This window comes from Rhagoletis zephyria, unplaced genomic scaffold, assembly GCF_001687245.7.
Source record: "Rhagoletis zephyria isolate East Lansing unplaced genomic scaffold, Rhagoletis_zephyria_1.1 Rzeph_scaffold_01520, whole genome shotgun sequence".
NCBI lineage: Eukaryota > Metazoa > Arthropoda > Insecta > Diptera > Tephritidae > Rhagoletis > Rhagoletis zephyria.
This window is the reverse complement of record NW_016158604.1, coordinates 3,202-24,233: the sequence shown is the minus strand read 5'-3', so window position 1 is coordinate 24,233 and position 21,032 is coordinate 3,202. Positions and strand designations below refer to the sequence as shown.

General features: G+C 36.0%; 1 protein-coding gene across 2 annotated transcripts; it reads right to left on the bottom strand.

Moving 5' to 3' along the window:
* Positions 1–5,098: 5,098 nt before the first annotated feature.
* Positions 5,099–11,079, bottom strand: LOC108364301 (kelch-like protein diablo). 2 transcript variants are annotated; one of them, XM_017617925.1, is made up of 8 exons: positions 10,820–11,079; positions 8,720–9,015; positions 8,545–8,654; positions 8,106–8,480; positions 7,710–8,026; positions 5,666–5,870; positions 5,491–5,592; positions 5,099–5,419 (listed from the first exon to the last, which is right to left on the bottom strand). In XM_017617925.1, exons 2-8 carry the CDS (start codon positions 8,949–8,951, stop codon positions 5,240–5,242), a joined length of 1,521 nt encoding a protein of 506 aa, XP_017473414.1. In that variant the 5' UTR covers positions 8,952–9,015; positions 10,820–11,079; the 3' UTR covers positions 5,099–5,239. The 2 variants fall into 2 exon arrangements, with proteins under 2 accessions (XP_017473414.1, XP_017473413.1); XM_017617924.1 differs by having other exon boundaries at positions 11,037–11,062.
* Between the last annotated feature and the right edge of the window lie 9,953 nt (positions 11,080–21,032).

Sequence of the window (21,032 nt, the reverse complement as noted above, 5' to 3'; positions counted from 1 at the left end):
GCAACATTCTCTGCTAATTCATGCACATGTATGCATATACCTATGTATGTATATGGGTCAATCCATGAAACCAAATCGACCAATGGTTGAAATCGACCATCTTCGATTTGGATGGATTTTGGTAAGAACTTTGGCAACATTTTTTTTTTTCGAAAGTCCAAAGTTTCACAATTTTCCTGATTTGGCAATGTGATTTTGGTGCTATATAAAAAAATACTTGTATCAAAAAAAAAAAAAAAAATAATAATTAAAAAGTTACAGAATTTTGTAGTTTTAAAAATCGCAAAAGAAAAAACTTATATAAATTTTTGGCTCCATGTTTTTTAATACAATACCTCTAACGGATCTTAAAAGACCCTACAGTTTCCAAAAAGCTGTTTCTTAATATAGGAAATTGTGAATGGGGAACAAAATTTTGCAAGCTCTACCAAAACTGGCAGGTTTTTTCGATTTGGTAGGTTTGTGGGCTAGATAAATTTTTTTTTTTGGCAGGACTTAGAGGTTTTCAAACCATTCCTGGATAATCTCGCTATCAAGCTCACGGACATCATGCTACCGAGGTTATCCTTCTACAAACCCTTCGAGGCTAGAATTCCTGAAGGAGACTGGTAGGAAGCGACAATATTATGATTGACCAAGGGTCCCAAGTATAGTGTACATGACGGATCGAAGATGGATGACTGGAGTACTGGGGCAAGGGTCCTTGGACCACGATAACAGAAAAGTGTACCAGTGGCCACATACCCAACCATTTCCCAGGAGGAAGTTCTAGAAATCGAAATATGTGTTTACGAATGTCTTCGTAGAAGGACAAATGGGGACAGAATAAATGTTATTTCGAATAGACAGGCAGCTTTAAAGGCCTTGGACTCCTTTAAAACGGCACCAAGGCTTTTGAAGCACGTATGAGCCAACAATAGCGTAATGCTGCGGTGGCTTTCGGGACATGAAGGTTTTGAAGGCAACGAAAGGTCTCACTGTCTCGCAAAGCGTTGAGCCCTGATCCATAACTCCTTCCAAGAGGAACTCCGAAAAACTCCTTAACTTAGCTGGGGGGTCTTAGAACTCTTACTGGTTGCGTAACAGGACACTGCAAGTTAATTTTTTTTGGAAACTCTAAATTAAAAGGAAATTTAAATTACTTGAAAATTCTGTAAAAGAGCCTCAGTTAGAGTTTGCAAAAAATTTTGTTTTCAAAGTTCAAAATTCATACCTTTAAAAATAAGTTTATAATTTCAGGGTCCTTTACGATTAGTTAGAGGTGTCTATTAAATGACAAAAAAAAATTAGTAAAAAACATAAAATTTTTGTGCTCTTTTTAAATTTAAAAATTCTGCAAGTTTTTTGATTTTTTTTATTAAATCATTTTTTCTTTATATCAACTTTAAAACGAGACTTGTAAGTATGATAGCTTTTGAGATATTCAAAACATAATTAAACTAAATTTGTAATTTTTTTTGAATTATTTTCTTTTGGTGGAACTTTTGTTTTTATATGATAAAATAAGAGTTCTGACCAAATTCATCCAAATGAAAAATATTCGAGGAATACCATTTGACATGGATTGACTCATATGTAGCATATGCATATGTACATTAGGGTAGTAAAATTTTTTTTCGTGGGGAATAAGCAAGAAATCCCCATAATATGTTCTAATGTCAAAAAGAAGTAAATACCATTTTTTTCGCAAATTTTAATATTAGTAGCATATTTCCACTAAAGGCTTAACTGCAGTTAAAAGCTTAAGTTCTAAGAATTTTAACATCGGGTGATCGGCAAGGTGTATATCTTGATTTTTGTTTTTTTTTCCTTTCGTTTGCTTGTATTTAATATAAGCAATAGGCATAAACTGCAGTTAAAACTTGGTACCTTATTTTTACCATATAAAATACATAAGAAAATTTTGAATTTTCGAAAAGTGAAGGTCATTAGTCAGGGTTTTAAAAAAGTTACCATTAAACTACTAGGATTTAAAAGAGGACTCCCTCCCAAGTAATTGGACCTATTTAACTGTAAATTATAACCATTCGGACTCCGTATAGCAGCACCCCAAGATTTTACAAAAGGGTTAACTTTCTTATTTCTTTCTTGCTTTTTTCCAGGAAAAGTTTTTTTACAATGCATATTTGGGCCACCCTAATGTATATATCTACATGTTAACCAGTATCTTTGCAAGTGCATGTCTGTAGCCGGCAACTCGTAGCTCCCTGAATGCTCTCTGAGTAATGTACGAGCGGATCAGTAGCTGTCAGACGATCCCAGTAAAGAAATGCAGTAGTGGCGACGCATTGCTACGACTCTGCTAAATTTAAAACAGTGATTATCAGAGAAAGTAAGTACCTTGACACAGTGTGCGTATACATATATAAAATTTATGGAAAACTTAAAAACCATACTCACAGTGGTGACTAATTTAGAACCATAATTTTTGTATGCCTTTGTTTGTGCGCTTTTAATACTTGCAACTAGGGTTGCCAAATTGGATTTTTCAGCCTGAAATTCAGGGGCTTTCCATCGAATCTCAGTACTCAGGGTTTGCCATAATAACCTCAGGGCTTGGGAAAAATTTTCAGTTTTTATACATAAATGGTTGTTTCGTGCAAAAATTTAATTTAAAAATTGTCAACGTCGCTCATTGTTTGTTTTTGATAGCGCCGAAGTTACCAGCTCTGTCTTGTAATCGATGTCGTTGTGGGTTGAGCGTTTAATCGGGTTTGCTGTCCGCTTCATATGTACACAAAAAATATAAATAAAATATATTTTTCCTTACTTCAGAAGAGTTAACTGGACTTTTCGGATATTTTTGAAGCTTTCGGGATTCTTAATAAACTTTTCAGTATTTTGCGGACAACTGAGGGATTTCTCGGACCCTTAGTGGGTTTTTCGAGAATTTTTTTTACAGCTCATTTTGGATTTTCTTACTTCTTACTTTTATTTCATGGTTAAATCCTACATTTGCGTATTTTTTTGGTTTCGAGTAACTCTTCTTATATATCGGCGCTTACAAAATTTTTACTTAACTTTTGTTCAGTTACAGTAATTCGACTTTACTCAGACCATACTTTTACGTCCGCGTGCGCGTACACTGACCAACACGAGCTACACATGTACGATACAGTAAATCACAACGCAAGCTCTGTGGAATCAGTGTAAGGAACTGAATATTAAAGAGAAACTTTTTTTCCTATCATAATGCGAGAGAGAGATTTAAATTCTGACTTACAGGAGGAATGAACGCAAATTACACAGGTTTATAAAAAAAAGCTTATGCATATTAAACCAAACCTATATATCCCTATGTTATTCGACACGCTGAATGCGAATCCGAAGTCCGTTGGTCTCCACCACGTCAGGTTCGTGGTCAGTTGAAGGTCAAGTAGGGAAAAATTCATTGAGTAAACCTGAAAATTCATATACATAAGGTTTTACGTTCGCTGAACCCGAATCCGAGGTCCGTTAACCTCCATAGTGTCAGCTTCGAGGTCATTTGAAGTTCAAATAGGACATACAATTTATTCAATAAAAATTAAAAAAAAAATGTTTTTGTTGTGACTGAAACCGAGTATGGAGGTCCCTTGATTCCTCAAGGTCGTCTGGAGGTCATGCCAAGGTCATCCCAAGGTCAAATTCCGATGAATTTTATTGAATTTTCAGGTTTATTCAATTAATTTTCCCCTACTTGACCTTCAAATGGCCACGAACCTGACGTGGTGGAGACTAACGGACTTCGGATTCGCATTCAGCGTGTCGAATAACATAGGGATATATAGGTTTGGTTTAATATGTATACACTTTTTTTGTAAACCTGTGTTATCCAATAAAGTTAGGCGACTTACGATAGTTCTTAAGACCAGAAAGAATTCCTTTAAAAATAAATAAGGAAAATTAGTTAGCGATATGCAGCGTATAGTTTAACCCTTTTTGGACTCTAAGCCTATAATTAAAAAGAAATTACACAACGAATTGAGAGCATCCTACATATTTTAAAGCCGATAAAAAAAATATAACTTTATTTAAATTCAATTCGCTTAAATTATTTTCCTATACAATTTTTTCTAGTTTTATTCTGTTTTTGCTAGAAATATTTTTTTTACTAAGTATTTTCCAAAAAAAATATTTTTTTTTTTTTTTAAATATATATCAATTTTTTTTGAATTTTTTTCCAAATAATTTTTGTTTCTATAAATTAATTTTTTTCTTAAAACTATAAATTTTTCAAAATTTGTTTTCTAATAATTTACTTAGAGTAATAACTTTTTTTTAATTAAGTTGGCTCTTTTTTCCTATAAAATGTTTTCTCATTAAATCTTTTTATTTTATGTTTATTATGTAGTTTTATTCTGCTTCCGTTTTACATATATTTTTACATAAAAAAATAGTTTTTCTAACCAATATGTATTTAAATTTTTTTTCTAAATAATTGTTTTTTCAATAAATAAATTTTTTTCTAAAGCTATCCCTTTTTCCAAAATTTGCTTTCTACTAATATACGTTTTCCTTAAATATTTTTTTCTAGACTTGTATTTTCTCTAAATTAATTTGTTTTTAATATTTGGCAAATTTGTGCAGTTTTGGTAGAAAACTGTATTTCTAAAATTTTAAGAAAAAAGCTTAGTAAACATTAGGCAAACTACAATTTATTTATGAGTGGGAAAACTCTTCGGGAAAAATGTTTTTCTTGGTCTTGAAAGCGTTAAGTAAAGAGGGAACATTTCTCTGCCTTCTCTCTCTAAAAATGAAATTAGTGCAGAAAATCGACTCGAATCGGATCTACCACCAGTCAAAAATTTGAGCAACGCATTTAAGGCATTCCCGATAGTTTTGCTTGAAGGCTACAGTCCGCTTTCAACGAACTAATTGATCCATAGATCATTCAGTTTATTGATTTTGTCAATTTTGTTTTTTGCTTAAATTTTTTGTTTGCTTAAAAATTACTTGTATGGTTTTGTTTTCTTTGAAGCCTTATTTATTATTTTTATTTGCTTATTATTTTTTTTTTGCTTAAAAATTACTTGTATGCTATTGTTTTCTTTGAAACCATAAAAATTTCGTTTTTTGCTTAAATTATTATTTTTTGCTTAAAAATTACTTGTTTGCTTTTGTTTTCTTTGAAGCCATAAAAATTTGGAACACACAAAAGTAGCACAGCTGCAATTGTGTTTAAAGGTTCTTTCTAATAAGTTGTACAGATAGATTTCCCAGAGCTATAAACAAAGCAAAAATCCAAATCAGTGTCCACTTAGCATACATATCTACCAGCTTCGGGCAGCATCTTCTTTTCAATCCATTTATTATTTTCAGCATCGTACACCTCCACTGTGTCCTTGAGCACACCCTCGCTATAGCCGCCTATCGCCCACAACTCCTCATTGATAGACAACGCACAGATGCTGCCACGTGCAACATTCAAAGCGGAAATCTGTTGATTACGATTTAAAAAAAAAAAAATAGTTAGTATCAATATACAGTTTGCAACATTTCACCGCCAACCATAGTCCATTTATTGCTCTCTGCACAGTAACGTTCCACAGTGTGCAGCGCACCATTATACCACCCGCCAATGGCATAGATACATCCATTGTGTACAGTTACCTGTTGCGTTTTTACATACAATTTAACTCTTTTAATAAAATAATTTTTTGTTTTTTAATAAATTCACACTTACCCCCGGCCAACCGCGTGACTCATTCATATCAGCACATTGCGTCCATTGATTTTTCGTTGGATCGTAGCATTCCACTGCGCTCAAGTGTGCTTTATTGAAACCACCGATCACATAGAGTTTGCCATATAAAACAGCTGTCCCAGTACCAGCGCGACGGGTTGGCATATTGGTCATAGTTTGCCAACGGCCAGCGATAGTGTCGAACCTAGAGGAATTTTACAAAATTAAAGAAAGAGTAAATTCGAGGAGATAGTTGAACTGAAAAGCAGTTGTGGAAAAACAGATCCAATACTAATTTCCCACTTTTGGTTTTGGTTTTTCATTTAAACCACGGGATAGAAATTACCCTCTCAGCAGTTGTCAAGTACCTTGGGAGACTGGAAACTAGTCCAGGAAGGCCATTACCGAACTGTGCGCCAGCAAGACGGCTAAAGGTAAAAACTGAGTAATAAGACCACATATCGTACATACGGTGCACTCAACTACCATCCTCTTCTACGGGACCTCCGGTTGGTAGCCCGTGCTAACCAAGACTCTACGCAGAGCCAACATGGAATGTGTCGGCGGACCGTGTTCATCCTTGTCACGAGAGCCTTTCCTTCGACCCCTACAAAGGTCTGGAAGTAATTTAAGTTTTCCACCAGTAGATTTATACGGCAAATTCTTGCCAGGTTAAATGCGATCCAGCCGTTGAGAGACCGCAGATTCGGGCACCATTCCACTACTCGGTAGAGACAGGAAATTTTCTATAAGTTTCTATTTTCAGTTTTCATTAACTTAGCCACTGTAGCGATTTTCAAGCAGAACTTTTCCGCAATTAAGGAGTCCGGCCTGTGGTTACCAAATCTTTAAATTCCAACGGAACAACGTTCAAGGCATGTATGTGTTTGTGGACACAACGACGTCCCTGTTAAAAAAATTTAAAATTCGTTTTATTGAGAAGCTTAACAGCAGTTTGGCTATGGAGCACACCTGGCAAACTACTAGTTACATCTAGTCAAAAGTCTATGAAATGCGATCTTACGCGGTCATCATGTTCGATATCTTATGTCCAAGGCTAGTAAGAAGTGAGTTAATACCAAAACTTGGTCCACGAAGAATTGACATGAATATACCTTAGTTGTCAGGTGTGGACTTTGAAGGAGCTAAGAACAATTTTAGCATCATTCCATTCCGCATAGATCTCAATCTGAAGGATACTAGACCGGTCTGGAAGTAGAAGCTTCCCCCACTGAGAATAGCTGGTGGAAGACTTTAAAGTCTGTGCTGGTGTAGCAAAGTCAAATTGAGGAACCTGAGAGGCACAGCTTAACGCATCGCAGAATAGAATGCGTTTTTAAACTGTTTTCCCCAGGATTGTCTAGAAACGCGAATGGCTCTCAGAAATTTTTTCTTTGTTTTGACTGTTTCTAATTCGTGCATTTGTTTTTTATTTCGAAATTTGTTCTGGACGTTTTTTTCCTATCAGTATGGTCTTTGACGTGGTTTGGTTTTGAGCTTAACTTAGATCTCGGATGTTGCATTTTGTCTTTCCTAAAGTCATCGGCGAAGGCTTGGAATGGGCCCTGTTCTATCATTTTAGTTTTGGTCTCGTTTTTAAATATTTTAGTTTTGCAGTTTGCCTTGCTTTAGTTAATCATCTTGGCTTCACTTATGCTGTCGTTCCTTATTTTCTCTATTGGTTTGGTTTTTGTTGTTTTGTTTGTACATATCTGGATCCTGCTCATCCTGTTTCATTTGCAAGGTATTTTTAGAGACGCGTTAAGTTTTGCGCGTGATTGTGTGCTTCTTCTTTACTTCGTTTTTTTTAATGATCACCGATTGGTTTTTATCCCAGTCTCTGTTCTAACTTTAGATAATGTTTTTTTTACTGTTTTAGAAGTGTGTTTTGGCCTTTGCCCTAATTCGATCTTGGCTTAACCCTCAGGCTGTGGTTTGTTCTGCTTTCGACATAGTTTGGTTTGATGGAAGATAGCATAAGTTTAGTTTCCTAAGGCCCCATCTTGGCTGGAATTTCCAAGTGTAGTGTGTAGGCGATACTTACATTTCCACCGAGTTGAGCGCTTGATATTTTTCATCCTGCCCACCGAAGGCATATATTCTGCCATCCAAAAGCGCGACACTCAAGTAAACCCGACGATACTCCATCGATGGCATTGGCTCCCAGGTACGGGTATTCAAATTATACCGGTTCACACGATTACTAGGCTTATTATTACGACCCAAGCCGCCTATACAGATGAGACTGTGCTCCAGTTGTACTACACCGAAATTGCTGCGCTCCAATTTTATTTCAGCCCACTTCTGCCATTCTCCATGCATTCGGCTGTAACGTAGGATGCATTTGTCGGCGAAACGATGCTGAAATAGTTATAAAAGAGTAAGACATAAATTCGCATCTGCTTACCGAAGTCTAAGACGTGTTTATTTTTTGACTCACATCTCCTCGCGTCTGCACAGCTAACCAAAGTGTATCCTCTTCCGTTCGCAGCACCTTGCGCGGTTTTGTAAAACGCAAAGGTATTGTGGAGCGCGCGTTAGGCCGAAGTAGCCATTCTACGGCTCTATTCACCAAAAGCTCGCAACCAGGCATTGCGTTGATATTCGCATACAAGAAGTCAACATCGAATTGTGTAAGCCGCAGACACGCAATCAGGTCGGGTAAGTGCTGCTGTCGCGTCTGCGCATCATGTTTATACCAACGTTTAATAGACCAGAAAACATCTGCTTCAGAGCTTACGTTCAGATCGTCATTCTCCACGATGCGCTGTAAGTGTTCGGGATGGAAGTCAAGATATTCTGGGCTTCTGCATACCTATATGGTAGAAAGAAAAAGTGTCGATGGTGTAAAAAAGAATGCGTAACGCGAATTAACATACCTGCATGAAATTTCTAATCTCATAATCGGTAACACGTTGTCGTAATAACTCACACTGCGCCTCACTTTCCGAAAGATCAGCACGAGCCGAGCTGTAGACGGCGTTGAGTTCTATAGTTGGAGAAGGAATTGGCTTAAATCTAATCTGTGATGGACACGATTTAGAGTATAAATACCTGATGAACAATCTAAAGCAACTTGCGCTGTCAACTCTCCATATTCTTCCGCGCATACTACTGATGTTTCAGAGTCTTCCAAAGCTGTCCCAATAAATGTGTTCGAAGATTCATCGGAATATGCGCCCGATGTTGTTGTGTCCACAGATGACGAGTGTGCAAATATTCGTGGAGAGGACGTCACTGTAGTAGAGCCATCACTCGACGAACTTCGCATGCGTGGTGAATGCATGACTTTGAAGTTGGAAAGCTTCGATTGCTAGTCAAGAATTGAGGGCGCCAATGGAACAGCAGACCTATTGGATTTATTATTGGAAAAGAAATATTAACAAAAAGAATAAAATAGTATGTAGAATATAGAAATTCAGTACGAAAAGAAATGAACTTGGAAGCTTTTAAAACTTTATTTTAAATAGCTAAAAATCTGCTTTTATAACTTAGGTGAAATTAGCATCACACAAAAAGTATTTTAATACAGTTGCCAAATTTTTAAAACATTAAAACAAAACTCAATAATTAATTAATTAATTTAATTAATCATTTTAATTAATTATTCGAAAGATGCAAAATAATTTAAAACACCCAAAAGTTAAACAATCTAAAAATAGAATTATTAGCAAAAACCAACAATACCAACAACCACATGATCAAGTGAATTGCAGCGGAATAGCTGCGCTTGATTGTGTTGGCATAACAAAAATGAAAATAGTGGAAAAAAGCAAACGATAATTTACAAGGCGTACTTAGCACGGTGCATAGGCAACTGGCTGAGTCAGTGGGATCGTCGGTTCGAATCCTACTGAAAGAAGTCTGATGAGGAAATGTGGTGATTTCCGAAATAGCTATCACTTCTACCATTTTTTCAAATTATTGTTGCTTTTCCACAATAAAAATTTTCATTTAAAACGGCCTCGAGCTCAATATAAATTGTTGAATATAATTGATATAAGGCCAAAAAAATAACAAAAACAAATAATTTATTAAATTTATTATTCTGAAAATATATGTAGTAAAGCCTGCTATATACGCGTAAAAAATAGCACAGGAAAGGTATTCAAAGTGCTTAAAAAAAAAATTACTCAAGCTGCCACCTACATACCAAAAAATTTAAATTTATGAAATATGTAAATTGAGTAAAATATTAGAAAACTGGTAGCAAATGAAAGCAGCTGGTATTTTTTGTGTAAAGTGTTGCCACCTTTTTAAGCTGAATAAAAAAATTGGTAAATTATTTAATAATTTTATGGCGTTATTCTCAAAAAATAATGTAGGGTTAAAGGGCTTTATAAATTGACTTTTTCATAAATTTTTCAATTTATACACCTTTTTTAAAGCTGCTTTATTTTTATGAATAAGGCTATTAGTATGTAAAACGTAAAACGTAAATGTGCACATATGTGTGTATACCTACATAGTAAAACTACATATACACTAGAAAACAATTAAAGTTAAATATTTGTTGTTGGCAGTGTTTTTTTCTATTTAGCTTTTTTACTAAAATGTAATAACATATACATAGATACGTTTGATTGGGGGAAAGTTGCTAGGGTCTCTACCGCAATTAATCTTCGGCTACAAATAATAATTTTGCACGCCCTATATTTAGATAAGAGTGGCATATATACATTATGATGTCTCACCAAAAAGATCCGCGGTTTTTCCACCGAAATTATACAATTCATTATATTTAAAGACTTCCGCCTAATATTTCGAAAAAAATATTGAGATTTTGATGCGGTGAGCCGTTTTAAGAAGAACTGGAAAAATCTAGTTTTTTGTGAATAAAATGAATTTTTAAAAATGTGTTTTTTCCAAAAAAATCACCTCATATAATAAAAGTGTTTAAGCTTAATAGGTCTGCATAAAAACGTTTGAACATTTTATCAACGGAATCAAAATAATGAGATTTTTGGAGGTATTTTAAAATCGGCCCAGCGCATGTAAATTCAAATATTTTTTCCGAAATATGATGGCCAAAGTTTTAAATTATTGGAAATTGTATAATTCCTATGGAAGAACAGTACGGTTTTTTTTTTGTTTGTATGGGTAGTGATGCACCCTAATGTACCTATGTATGTATGTAAATAATTTAACAATTACCGCAATCTCAAAGCAATCCAATTTGCGAACAGTTAGAAGCACAAAAAAAAATCACAAAAAGTAAAGCCATTAGCTTCACTGGCTGATCTTAGGGGATTTTTTTAAACCAGTTTTATTGCTTTGGCTTTGTATGCGCCAGCGCTTCCCCTGTCTTGCGTAATTTTAAATAAATAGTTATTTATTGTGTTTTTTTTTTTTTTAATTAGTATTCACTTACATAAACTTTGTAGTGAACACAACTTTACCGCCTTAGAGTCAAACTCTTACTAACTGCTAGATTATTAGCTTAAACAACTAACTGATCAAATGTGCTTAGTGCGCTTGGCGGGCTTGACGCTTCTGCGAAGAGAGCGAGGATAGCAGTTTAATTGACAATAGCTTATCGCTATTTCTGAGCAGAAAGCTGCCTTTGAAACTCAGTTGCTACTATCCGAAAAATTAGCTTGAACAAATCAGAACAGAATGCAAAAAAACTTTGCATCGAATTTTAGGGTTTGCCTAAACTCATACCAAGAGTGGCAAACAAAAATAAATTTGGGAGTCCCTTAGGGATATCAGCAACAATGGCGTACATTTTCTGCAAATCAAAATCTTGAAAACACCTGAATCTAAGTATATACATTAGGGCAGATCAATTTTTTCTTAATACGCGCATATATCATAGGAGGATTGTACGTGTTATTCTAAGCAAATTCGCCGAAGAAACCATGGATCTAAAATCGATTTTGAGTCTGCCAAATTGGGAAAATAGGTATAGAAAAAATTAGGAAAATTTTCACTGTTGCGCGCTCTGGTGGAAGTTTTAAGCAAAAGATAAGTGCAGAAATGGATTTTGTATACCAAACACCCGTTCTAGCTTGTTTTTATACATTATTTAATCACATTTTTGCGACACTACCGCAAATGCCAAGAAACCTTTTGGCAAACTCCTAATTGATTTTAAACGTAAAATCCTTCTGTGCTATAAGCACATAGTCGAAAAAACACTCCAATACAAATTGACTCGCCCTAATATACATACATACATAAGTATAATAATACCACGAAACCTTTCCCTGTACACTTTTGTGGCCCTTGCGTCAACACTTTCTTGCCGACATTTCTAAACCTAAGTACAAAGCACATTAAGTTGAAGCTCATAAATAAATATTGTTTTTACATTTACATATTCGTTGAAGCTTCGACTTTGGTAGCGCAAATAAATGCATTTATTGTGTTTTACAAGCTCATAAAGCATTGAGCGCTTTTAAGCCGTTAACGTGGTTACACACGCCCGCTGCGACAGGTGTGTATGCAAGAAAGGTAGTAGGAAATGGAAAAAAAACTTGTGCTTATATGTATGTGCATGAGCCTTTCTTGGTACCTAGGTGGTAGATGGCGTTACCTGCGCGTTGAAGCAAGGGCCCAAATGGAACACAAAATGCCACTTTGAAACACTTTCTCACCATTTTTTCCGCCAGCATCATCTGCTATCAGATGATGTTTCCAAAGATTTTCTCTTTTCGGATATTTGGTTAAGTTAGTCCCTGGATGCTTCGTAGTAGGTTAATTTGGTTTGTTATGTGTCACGCATATGTGCGAAACTCACGAGCTTTTTTCAGTGTCACTTCCTTATCTCGCCAGAAAAAAAGTAAGTGCGCCTGTGCCACACTGGAGAAGTGAAACTTAAGTTACATATCTATTTTGTCTCATAACCAATAAACATACTTACATACATCTGCTTTTGCTTAAGGTTATATTTTTTGTCTTTTTTCTATCTAGATCCCTACCTCTACCCCTGTTCGTTCTAATTACATTTATGTTATTCGGTTTTCCTTTACCTTAATTTTTAACTTTATACCATATCGATAACAGAATCGATAGTAACATATAAAACATACAAAATAAAATATCGATGACAAAATTGACGACAAATTCGATACAAATTTCGATAGCAAAATCGAGAATATTGGTAGAAAAATCGATTAGAAAATCGATAAATATGTCGATAACAAAACCGATAACAAACATCTATCAGAAAATCGATAACAAAATCGATAAATAATCGATAGGAAAATCCATAAATAGAAGATAACAAAATCGATACGAAACCCGATTGATAATCAATAAAAAACCGATAAATAATCGATAGCAAAATCGATAAAATATCGATAACAAAATCGCACATTTCTTCACATTTTTCCTTTGTTTTAAGGTCTTTCACCTTTGCTCTTATATAAGTATAGTGTTTAAATTTACCTTGGTCTTCATTTTTGGGAAGTTTTCAAATATAATGTTCATATTAGAGGCAATGAAAGTTCGCATCAAATACAGCATATCTCTGAAGTTTCAAGAGTGTACCACCAAAATTAAAAAATTTACAGCATGCAGAATATCGTCCCGTTTCTGCCTTAACCTCGTATCTGCAATAGAGGTATTTTAGAGAGTGTAAGAAAAAATTCTTAATTTCTTCCCCTAGGATACAATAAACGCATTTTTTTACTTAATATTTCTGGTTGCACTAACAGTAGTGAGCAACCTCATTAAGACTTTGTTCTATTTTCAAATAGTGTGACGCTTAAACAGCTGTTATAAGTGGTAATATTAGTTTTCCAAAAAATTGTAGATACGTGGTTAAGGCAGAATCGGGACGATATGTGTCGCAGTTATATTGTAATTTTTGAAATTTTACGATTTTGTTAGTTTTCATAATTGAAGATACTTCAAAATGTCAATAGTAAACGGTGAAAATGTTCTTTTTGCCAAAACGAACGAACCTAGAGTAATAAAACTAATGGTGCACCAAATGAAAAAATAAAAAATAAAGTGATTACAAGGTGACGACGGCTTGCGAAACAAAAATTCCAATTTTACAATTTTTATTTAAGTACAATTTCGCAATGAAATTTATTCTTCATCTTCGAGAGGAAAAGCTTTATAAACATTTTATAGCAACAACTCCTAACCAAAATAGCTGTTTAGTCACATTCCTCTGTTGGCTATTTCATCCTTAGTGTCAGAATATACAATTTCACTCGGTTAAGTTCAGAGCGCCTTTGTTGACAGACGAGTGGACTATATGTAGACATCGAGCCATTGAGCTGTGGTTTGGGGGCTCGCCAAGCAGACGTCTGAAATATCCAGCGATCATATTTTTTTGTAGGAATTGAGCATACTTCACCCGCCATATCGGAGTTCGGCTTGCTTGGAAGCCAGAATTTTGGTGTTTATCTAACGCATGGAGTTTTTAGAAGTAACCGCATCACGGTGTAGATTCTTCAAGCCTTTCATGCGATCTTAACGCTCCTCGACAATCTTTGACTGTCGAGCGATGTATTCTTCAATAAGGCTTAGGTCTCCCCTAACTTGGCGTGCTTGGTTGATTAAAAAAGTTGTGCTCACAAGACTAGACACATCGAAGTTGGGTCTGGTTAAACTTTTCGGAGAATACAGGTAGAGGACGAACTTTAGGTGCAGACAGATCGGATTTAGTTAAGGTTTAACTTTCGTAGAATACAAATAAAAGCCGAACTTTAGGTGTTTCTTCACCCGAAGGGAGGTTGCAGATGGCACCACTTCACGATGTAGGCTATTCAGAGCTGTCAAGTGGGCATAGGGATTTGCTAAAGTGACAAGCTGGATTGATGGGTAAGAGATGAGCTCATTACACCAGCCAGGTCGTAGTTCGGTTGTATCTTTTAAAGCATACAGGTTGTAGCCAGACTTCTGGCTTTTATACAGCGGATGGAAGTTGCGAATGCGCCCACTTCCCGCTATAGGTTGTTCAGACCAGCTGTGTCATCTTAAAACCTCTCGGCGTTGCTCATCTGCTGAGAAATCTCTGTCATTTAGCGATGCGGAGGACTGCATTATTACACCTATATGAAGATTTATCCGCCGTCCACGCTGAGGGTGGCATAATTTGCTGCCGATGGGCAGATGGCTGCCGTTGATATTTTCTTTTTTTTTTTGTAGCTTTGGACGCGTTGTCTCTGAATACGTCTGTTCATGGTGATTCATGTTGTTTCAGGAAGTTGTGTCTTCAAATGGAGTAGCATTGTTGGCAGTATTGAAGGTCTTCGACCGGTCGTATGCTGGAAGGATGATGTTGAAATGTATAGGCATCTTTCAACGATAGACTCGCTTTCAATCACTTCAAAGCGTCTGAATCTGTCGGCATAATTCTTGAGGAACCCTAAGAAGATCTACTGGAATACTATTTGCTGTCTGCGGGGCTGCATTATTCGTGTTAGAAGGAAGCGTTTCATCTCACAATTGAAAACTCTCTTTCTGTTTCTTCCTCGAATTGTAGACAAAATTTCTTATTGGCTTTCTTCACCTAAACCCTCCTGATTGCCTAACTGTGCGTGCGTCTTTACCACCTTGCAATGCAGACATTTTCAACGCCTTATTGCCGTGCATTCGGTTTTCATCGCAGAGCTCTTTGGCGAAAGTGGTACATCTACAGTTATTTTTATTTGGTTTTATTTTACACTTCCTTGAATTCAAACACCAGCAATCTTTGGTCGGTTTCTTTTGCTTGCCTCTGCTCTGCTGAAAACACCCTTTGGTATAACGATGTCGACTTGGGACAACTTTATGTTTCGCATATTACATACCTCCTTCGGCAGCGAATATTCGCTTGCTGTTGAAGTGTAAATGTGTGCATGTAGGTACTACAAACAAAAATGAATATTTGTATTTTCGAACGTTTGAACGCAGCTCTTGGTCCTTATGCATAAATTTAATTTATGAACAATAAATTATACGCCAACGAATGTTTTTTGGGCTCAAAACGTATTTTGGCCTGGATTTTGTTGGCTTTGATGTGGATGTAATCATCGACGCGGTTTCTTCTGAAGAAGCGAACGTGCTTGGGTTTGCGTCCGGCTTGGCACACATGCGGCTGCTGCTTATGATTTTGCATTCATTTTAATGCACAGGTATTATTGCTATTAGATATTGCCTGTTGTGTATAAGTCTCATTTGGCGGTTTTCTGGAGCAGCATATATTCATGGATTCCTGTATACTAATGTACGCGCTCTAAAACTCTTTAGTGCCCAATTTTCAAATAAAATTTATATTTATTGCAACTAAAATTTTTTATTAACGTTGAATTGAAGTCACTTCTTTGGTGGGATAGTGGGTTTCATTTGGGCCGGAAAAGGTTTTAAATTATTTAATTGGTAATTTGGAAAATATGGTAGCTGTATTAAATTAATAAAATAAATACGTTTACTTTCTTTATGACAATTAATTAATTCTAATGACAATTAAAAAATTTAATTAGAACATATGTAGGTTCTAAACAAATTACTCATAAATAGTTATTGGTTCCGAAAATTCCATGCGTTTCTCCTGAACATTTTAATGTAGAGATAATTTTACGCGCATATTTCCATGTGAAGCGCAAAAGATAAATACGTGTTTCGAAATATCCATTTGTTCCGCAGCAAAATATTTTATAATATTTATCAAACATTTTACTATATTCTTTATAAAGACCTAATACTATATTATTTGTTGCTTTTAATATTATTTACATGCTATAATACTTTTCTTGCGATCAATCGCTGAATACGTCACTTTTTTACTCGTTTTACTTGCAGCCTCAGAAAAAATTAAATTCAATATTCACTATTAGCATTAAAAGTCATCCACTAAAACGTGATTGCTTATAGCGAAAATGATCGAGAAATGCGGCAATGTCAAACTTGGACTTAGCGGTTCAAAGTTTTAAAAATGAAATTTTGATATGTATAGGAACTTAATAAATTAAAAAATTCAAAATTCCAATTTTCTTATTTTGTTAACTTGTAGAAAATTCGTACAATTTCTAGTGAAAATTTATTTTATCATCACAATATTCAATTTCTAAACTTTGATAGTACAAATTTTGAAGTGTTTTGAAAATTCCAGTCATTCCGCATACCGCTCATTCCAGAGAATTTTAAAATTAGGCTTGATGGAACAATTTTTTATTTAAAATTTAATATGTTTCGAAAATTCCAATCGTTTCTAATAAATAATTTTCGGTTATTAGCATCAAAATAGTTAAATTATAGCAGTTGAAACTTTAGAAATATTAAAAATAATGCGACAATACTTTGGGCGGTCCCTTTGGCTATACCTCCTTGGAAAGCCGCAGCATAATTTTCCACGATTTTAAACAAGTAGTTCACCAGAAATAGCATTTCGTTGTCCTCGGCGGTTTACCTTCATTCCATCCCCCATAGTGCCTTAAAATAAAACTTGAACTAATCGCGCATAATTAGTCGTATAATCAGCATATCCAAAATGACTTGTTAAAAATTATCTTACTATAGTCGGTTCCGACGATATATCGATCTGCAGAGACCCAGACGGGTACTTTAGCTTAAAGCAAATGTTTCCCAAAAATTGTTATAAAGTCCCCTAATTGTATAAAGTGTCCTAGATTTCTCCTGCAGAATATCTAGGAACCAGTTTTTAACGATAGCCTTAGGCTTTTCCTCCAATCACCTCTGTAAACATCGATCCGTTTCGTTTTCGTAGATTGTAAGCGTGGTCCACAGTGGCGATTCCAATTGAACAGCTGCTGGTGGGATGATCATCTTCACGTCCCATATGTAGGATTCCGTGTCTTGCCTATGCTATTTAGTTGGATCATTTTCCGATCTCATATTCACTCATCGTATCGTTTTCAGATACTGCCTTTGTGATTCGAAGCATCTTCCTATCTAATCTTCAGTGATTGTAAATATCGTTTACGGATCTTGCCAATGCTGGCTGGATGATCTTGTCTCTTCGGATCGTTTGCAATTCTTGCCGTTGCTGACTGGATCATCTTCTGAAAGTAATTTTGACGAATGGGTTTGCAAGAAGACTTAAATTCAAAATTGTACAGCTTTTATTAATCATAGAATAATTTGCGAAAATGTAAATTAAAGCTGAAAAGTTCTGAATACTATACGATGATTTAGTGGAGAATTAAAAAAAAAACTTTTTACCAAATAAAAATTCAAAAACCTGTTAAAAATTTATATTTTTTGAACATTTAAACTCAAATTTTCAAGTTCGTATTGGTTTTCAGCATTAAAGAGAGACTACAAGAACCACAATTATCCATTTAAGAAATTTCACCTCACAGGACTGTGGAGTTTATATAAATATAAGCAACCCACACTTTTTCTTTATCTCTAACCGCAATTTCTTCTTTTTTTTCAAATAAATCGCAACAAATTTCCTTGCTGTGCAACTCTGCTACTCTCTCTCTACCTTTCATCCTTTACTCCTTTCGTAGTCACTCAAACTTGAAATGCTCTTTCCTTCCGCGTTATCTCATTTTTATTACAATTTTTTTTTCCCTTTAAGTCTCACACTATAGACGTATGCGGCAGAGTCTCCACACTACACAGCTACACCATCAACTACGATTTTAGGTGGCACTTCTCAGCGACTCAATTCATTGCCACACATTTTATTGCCACTGTGAGGCCTTTTGATTATTTTCATGACCGGCTCTCTGTTCTGTGCTTTACGGCGGTTTGGCTGATTTATGCGCTTACATTAAAAATCTTAAAAATCGCAATCAAGTATCAGCCTAACTACTACATACAAACGCAAATACTTATATGTAAATATGTACATACATACATCCATATGCAACCAAGCAATGGAACGTCGCACAGCAAATAATACAGGAGTTTAAAGTGCAAAGCGGCAGAAAGAAATCACATTAACTGAAATGAATTGAAAGGAATTGAAATGAAAGTGAGCTTGCGAAAGTGGAAGTGGATATGGAAATGGAAAATAAATTAAAAATGAAGGAAAAGATATAAAACAAAAACCAAAAAAAAAGGAAAGAAATTGGCAAAGGAGGCGTGCGTTGAAGCGAAAGTACTCGCTTTTATGAAGTAATTGTACAATTAATATGACTTACAAGAGAAACACCAGTGCACATTTTGATACATACATATAGATACGTATGTATCTAATTAAGACATGTGCTAATGGAACAACAAACCCTCAACATTCTGTTTAGACTGAATGGATTTATTTTTTGATACGAGTATATACAATAAATTTGTACCTATTTGTAAAAAAAAGTGGATTCTTTTCGTGCACTTCTTGTAAAGAACTCTTTGATGTGCTAATTAAAAAAAGCAAGAAAAAGAATCGCTGTATACAGAGACCTAGGTGTTAACCGGAAGGAGGCGTGTAGCGAGTAGATGAAGAGGAGACAAGTAAGATCTCTGCAGTAAGGTCTCAAGGCGCGTTATTTGAGTGGTCGCAATAGTAAAAAAATATTTCGAGGCCAAACATCGAAGCCAATAATGGGGATGCTTCGAGTATTCAGACTGCCAGCGCCTTCGTCACTCGATACTCACTCCTGCTTTTTGAGATAAATCTTCCACCAACTGATATATGCAAGCACTAAGAGTACATATCGCCCTTCACTACATACCGACGACGAAGAAGTTGTTGGGTTTCAGTGAGCCCGACGGAAGTGGGAGTGTGGCGAGGAATGTCTCGATGCTGCAGTCGAAAAAGTTGTAATAGCCAGGCGATCGTGCGCCACGCGTATTGAGTTGAAGCTTTATAGGTTGCTGAAATAGGAGGTGATTCGAGGACAATGGGATCGAAGCAATTTCGCGGCTGAAGAAGAACAAAGCCAAAAAGGCGACTCCGCCAAATGCACTAGATAATACGGGATTCGCCTTTTTTGTTGTTCGATGGAGTCGGAACAAAGGAAGAGATGAGTTAGCTGAGTTGGGTTCGAGTGTACTGGTGAAGAGGTGGTTGGTGTCGGGGTCGAGTTGTGAGAGATATGAGTTCAGTCGACTACACTGTCCATACCTTAAAATGCCACATGGATCTCGTCCATAAGTTCGTTAAAGCGCCTTCTGAAGAACACCAGAAGAGGCTCTACTTTCAGCAAGTGTCTGCTCGGATGCTACGTACAGTAACAGCCGTCAAGAAACAGCTATATGAGCATTGAATTGGCGAAAGCGGAAGTCATCCCATTTCTGCCTGTAATGCAGAATCCTGATTAGCAGCGCCATCAGCGTTTTACTAATCCCGGATGACCAAATTTTTTTGTCTTTGCCCCAAGTGTTGCCGGCGAGCGATTTGTAGGCCTTATTGCGGGTATGTACTCTGTTGACAATGGTGGTTGTTTGCGAGGATAAGTAGAGTAAGTTGTCAATGGTAAGCCACCGTCAGAATTGGTTTGTCATCGTCGTGGATGCCTAATTGGAGCTTGATCTCTTTTGCCCAGGTGGTAAAGAGGTTCCCCCGTTGGTTTCGTAGGGTAAAGGTTAAGCTCCGTAAGCCCTAATAAGCCCTGGGACTTTAGACTCATAACTTTATCGAACTAAAAATAATGGAGCGGGTTACATAGTTTCACATCAGAAAGACGGTAGAGACCAAGCTGACGATAACACAGCTTGTTTCTACATAGAGTAAATACACGGAAACAGCGCTACTTGAGATCATGGCGTATCACTATCCTTCAAGGAATATAGTTTAGTGGCATTACTTGACATGAGGGCGCTTTCAGCAATATCTTCCCCTCATCGGTCAAGACAGCGCTGACGGATACGCCACTGGTGACGCTTGCAGAGCAAATGCTGAAGTGCAGCGTAGTTCAGACACTCCTGGCGAGGGTATCGTTGAGCAGACCGGCATTTGGGGTACAGCCAATATCCTCCAACTACTAAGAGACATGGAGGAGGGAGAGACAACAAACTTGCAATCTTCAATCTTCCGTACCAGGGACTCAGTTCAACATTGATGGATCCAATAACTAGGATCAACCCAAATATGAGGTGAGTTTTGCAGAACGCTCACTCCCCTCCCTTTCATTTCGACGTGCGAAAGGATGTAGTGAAATTTTATTTTGACAGACAAAAACAAAAACATAAAAACATGAGATCATGAGATCATTACAACGTACGCCAACAAAACAAAACAACTTATTACAACTAAAGCACAGAGAATTTTTGACAATGCATGAACCTTTTTTTGTTCTTTATACAAATGCAGTTTATACTAAATATATGAAAAAACATAAAAATAAAATTGTTAAAGTCAATGTTATTGTGGCTTGTTAACATTTTATTTTTAATATTTTTATTGAGCTTTGTACCACGATTGTTTATTAGGAAAAATTGAAAAAGCAACAAAGTCTAAGCGGTAGAAGTTATAGCACTATTTCGGAGATCACCACATCTCCTCATCAGACTTCTTTTT

Coding starts and splice junctions, on each gene's coding strand:
- LOC108364301 (XM_017617925.1), bottom strand. CDS start 8,951: ATGCATTCACCACGCATGCGAAGTTCGTCGAGTGATGGCTCTACTACA. Junction 8,027..8,105: donor CTGTGCAGACGCGAGGAGAT/GTGAGTCAAAAA, acceptor TAACTATTTCAG/CATCGTTTCGCCGACAAATG. Junction 5,871..7,709: donor GCGCTCAACTCGGTGGAAAT/GTAAGTATCGCC, acceptor AAATTCCTCTAG/GTTCGACACTATCGCTGGCC.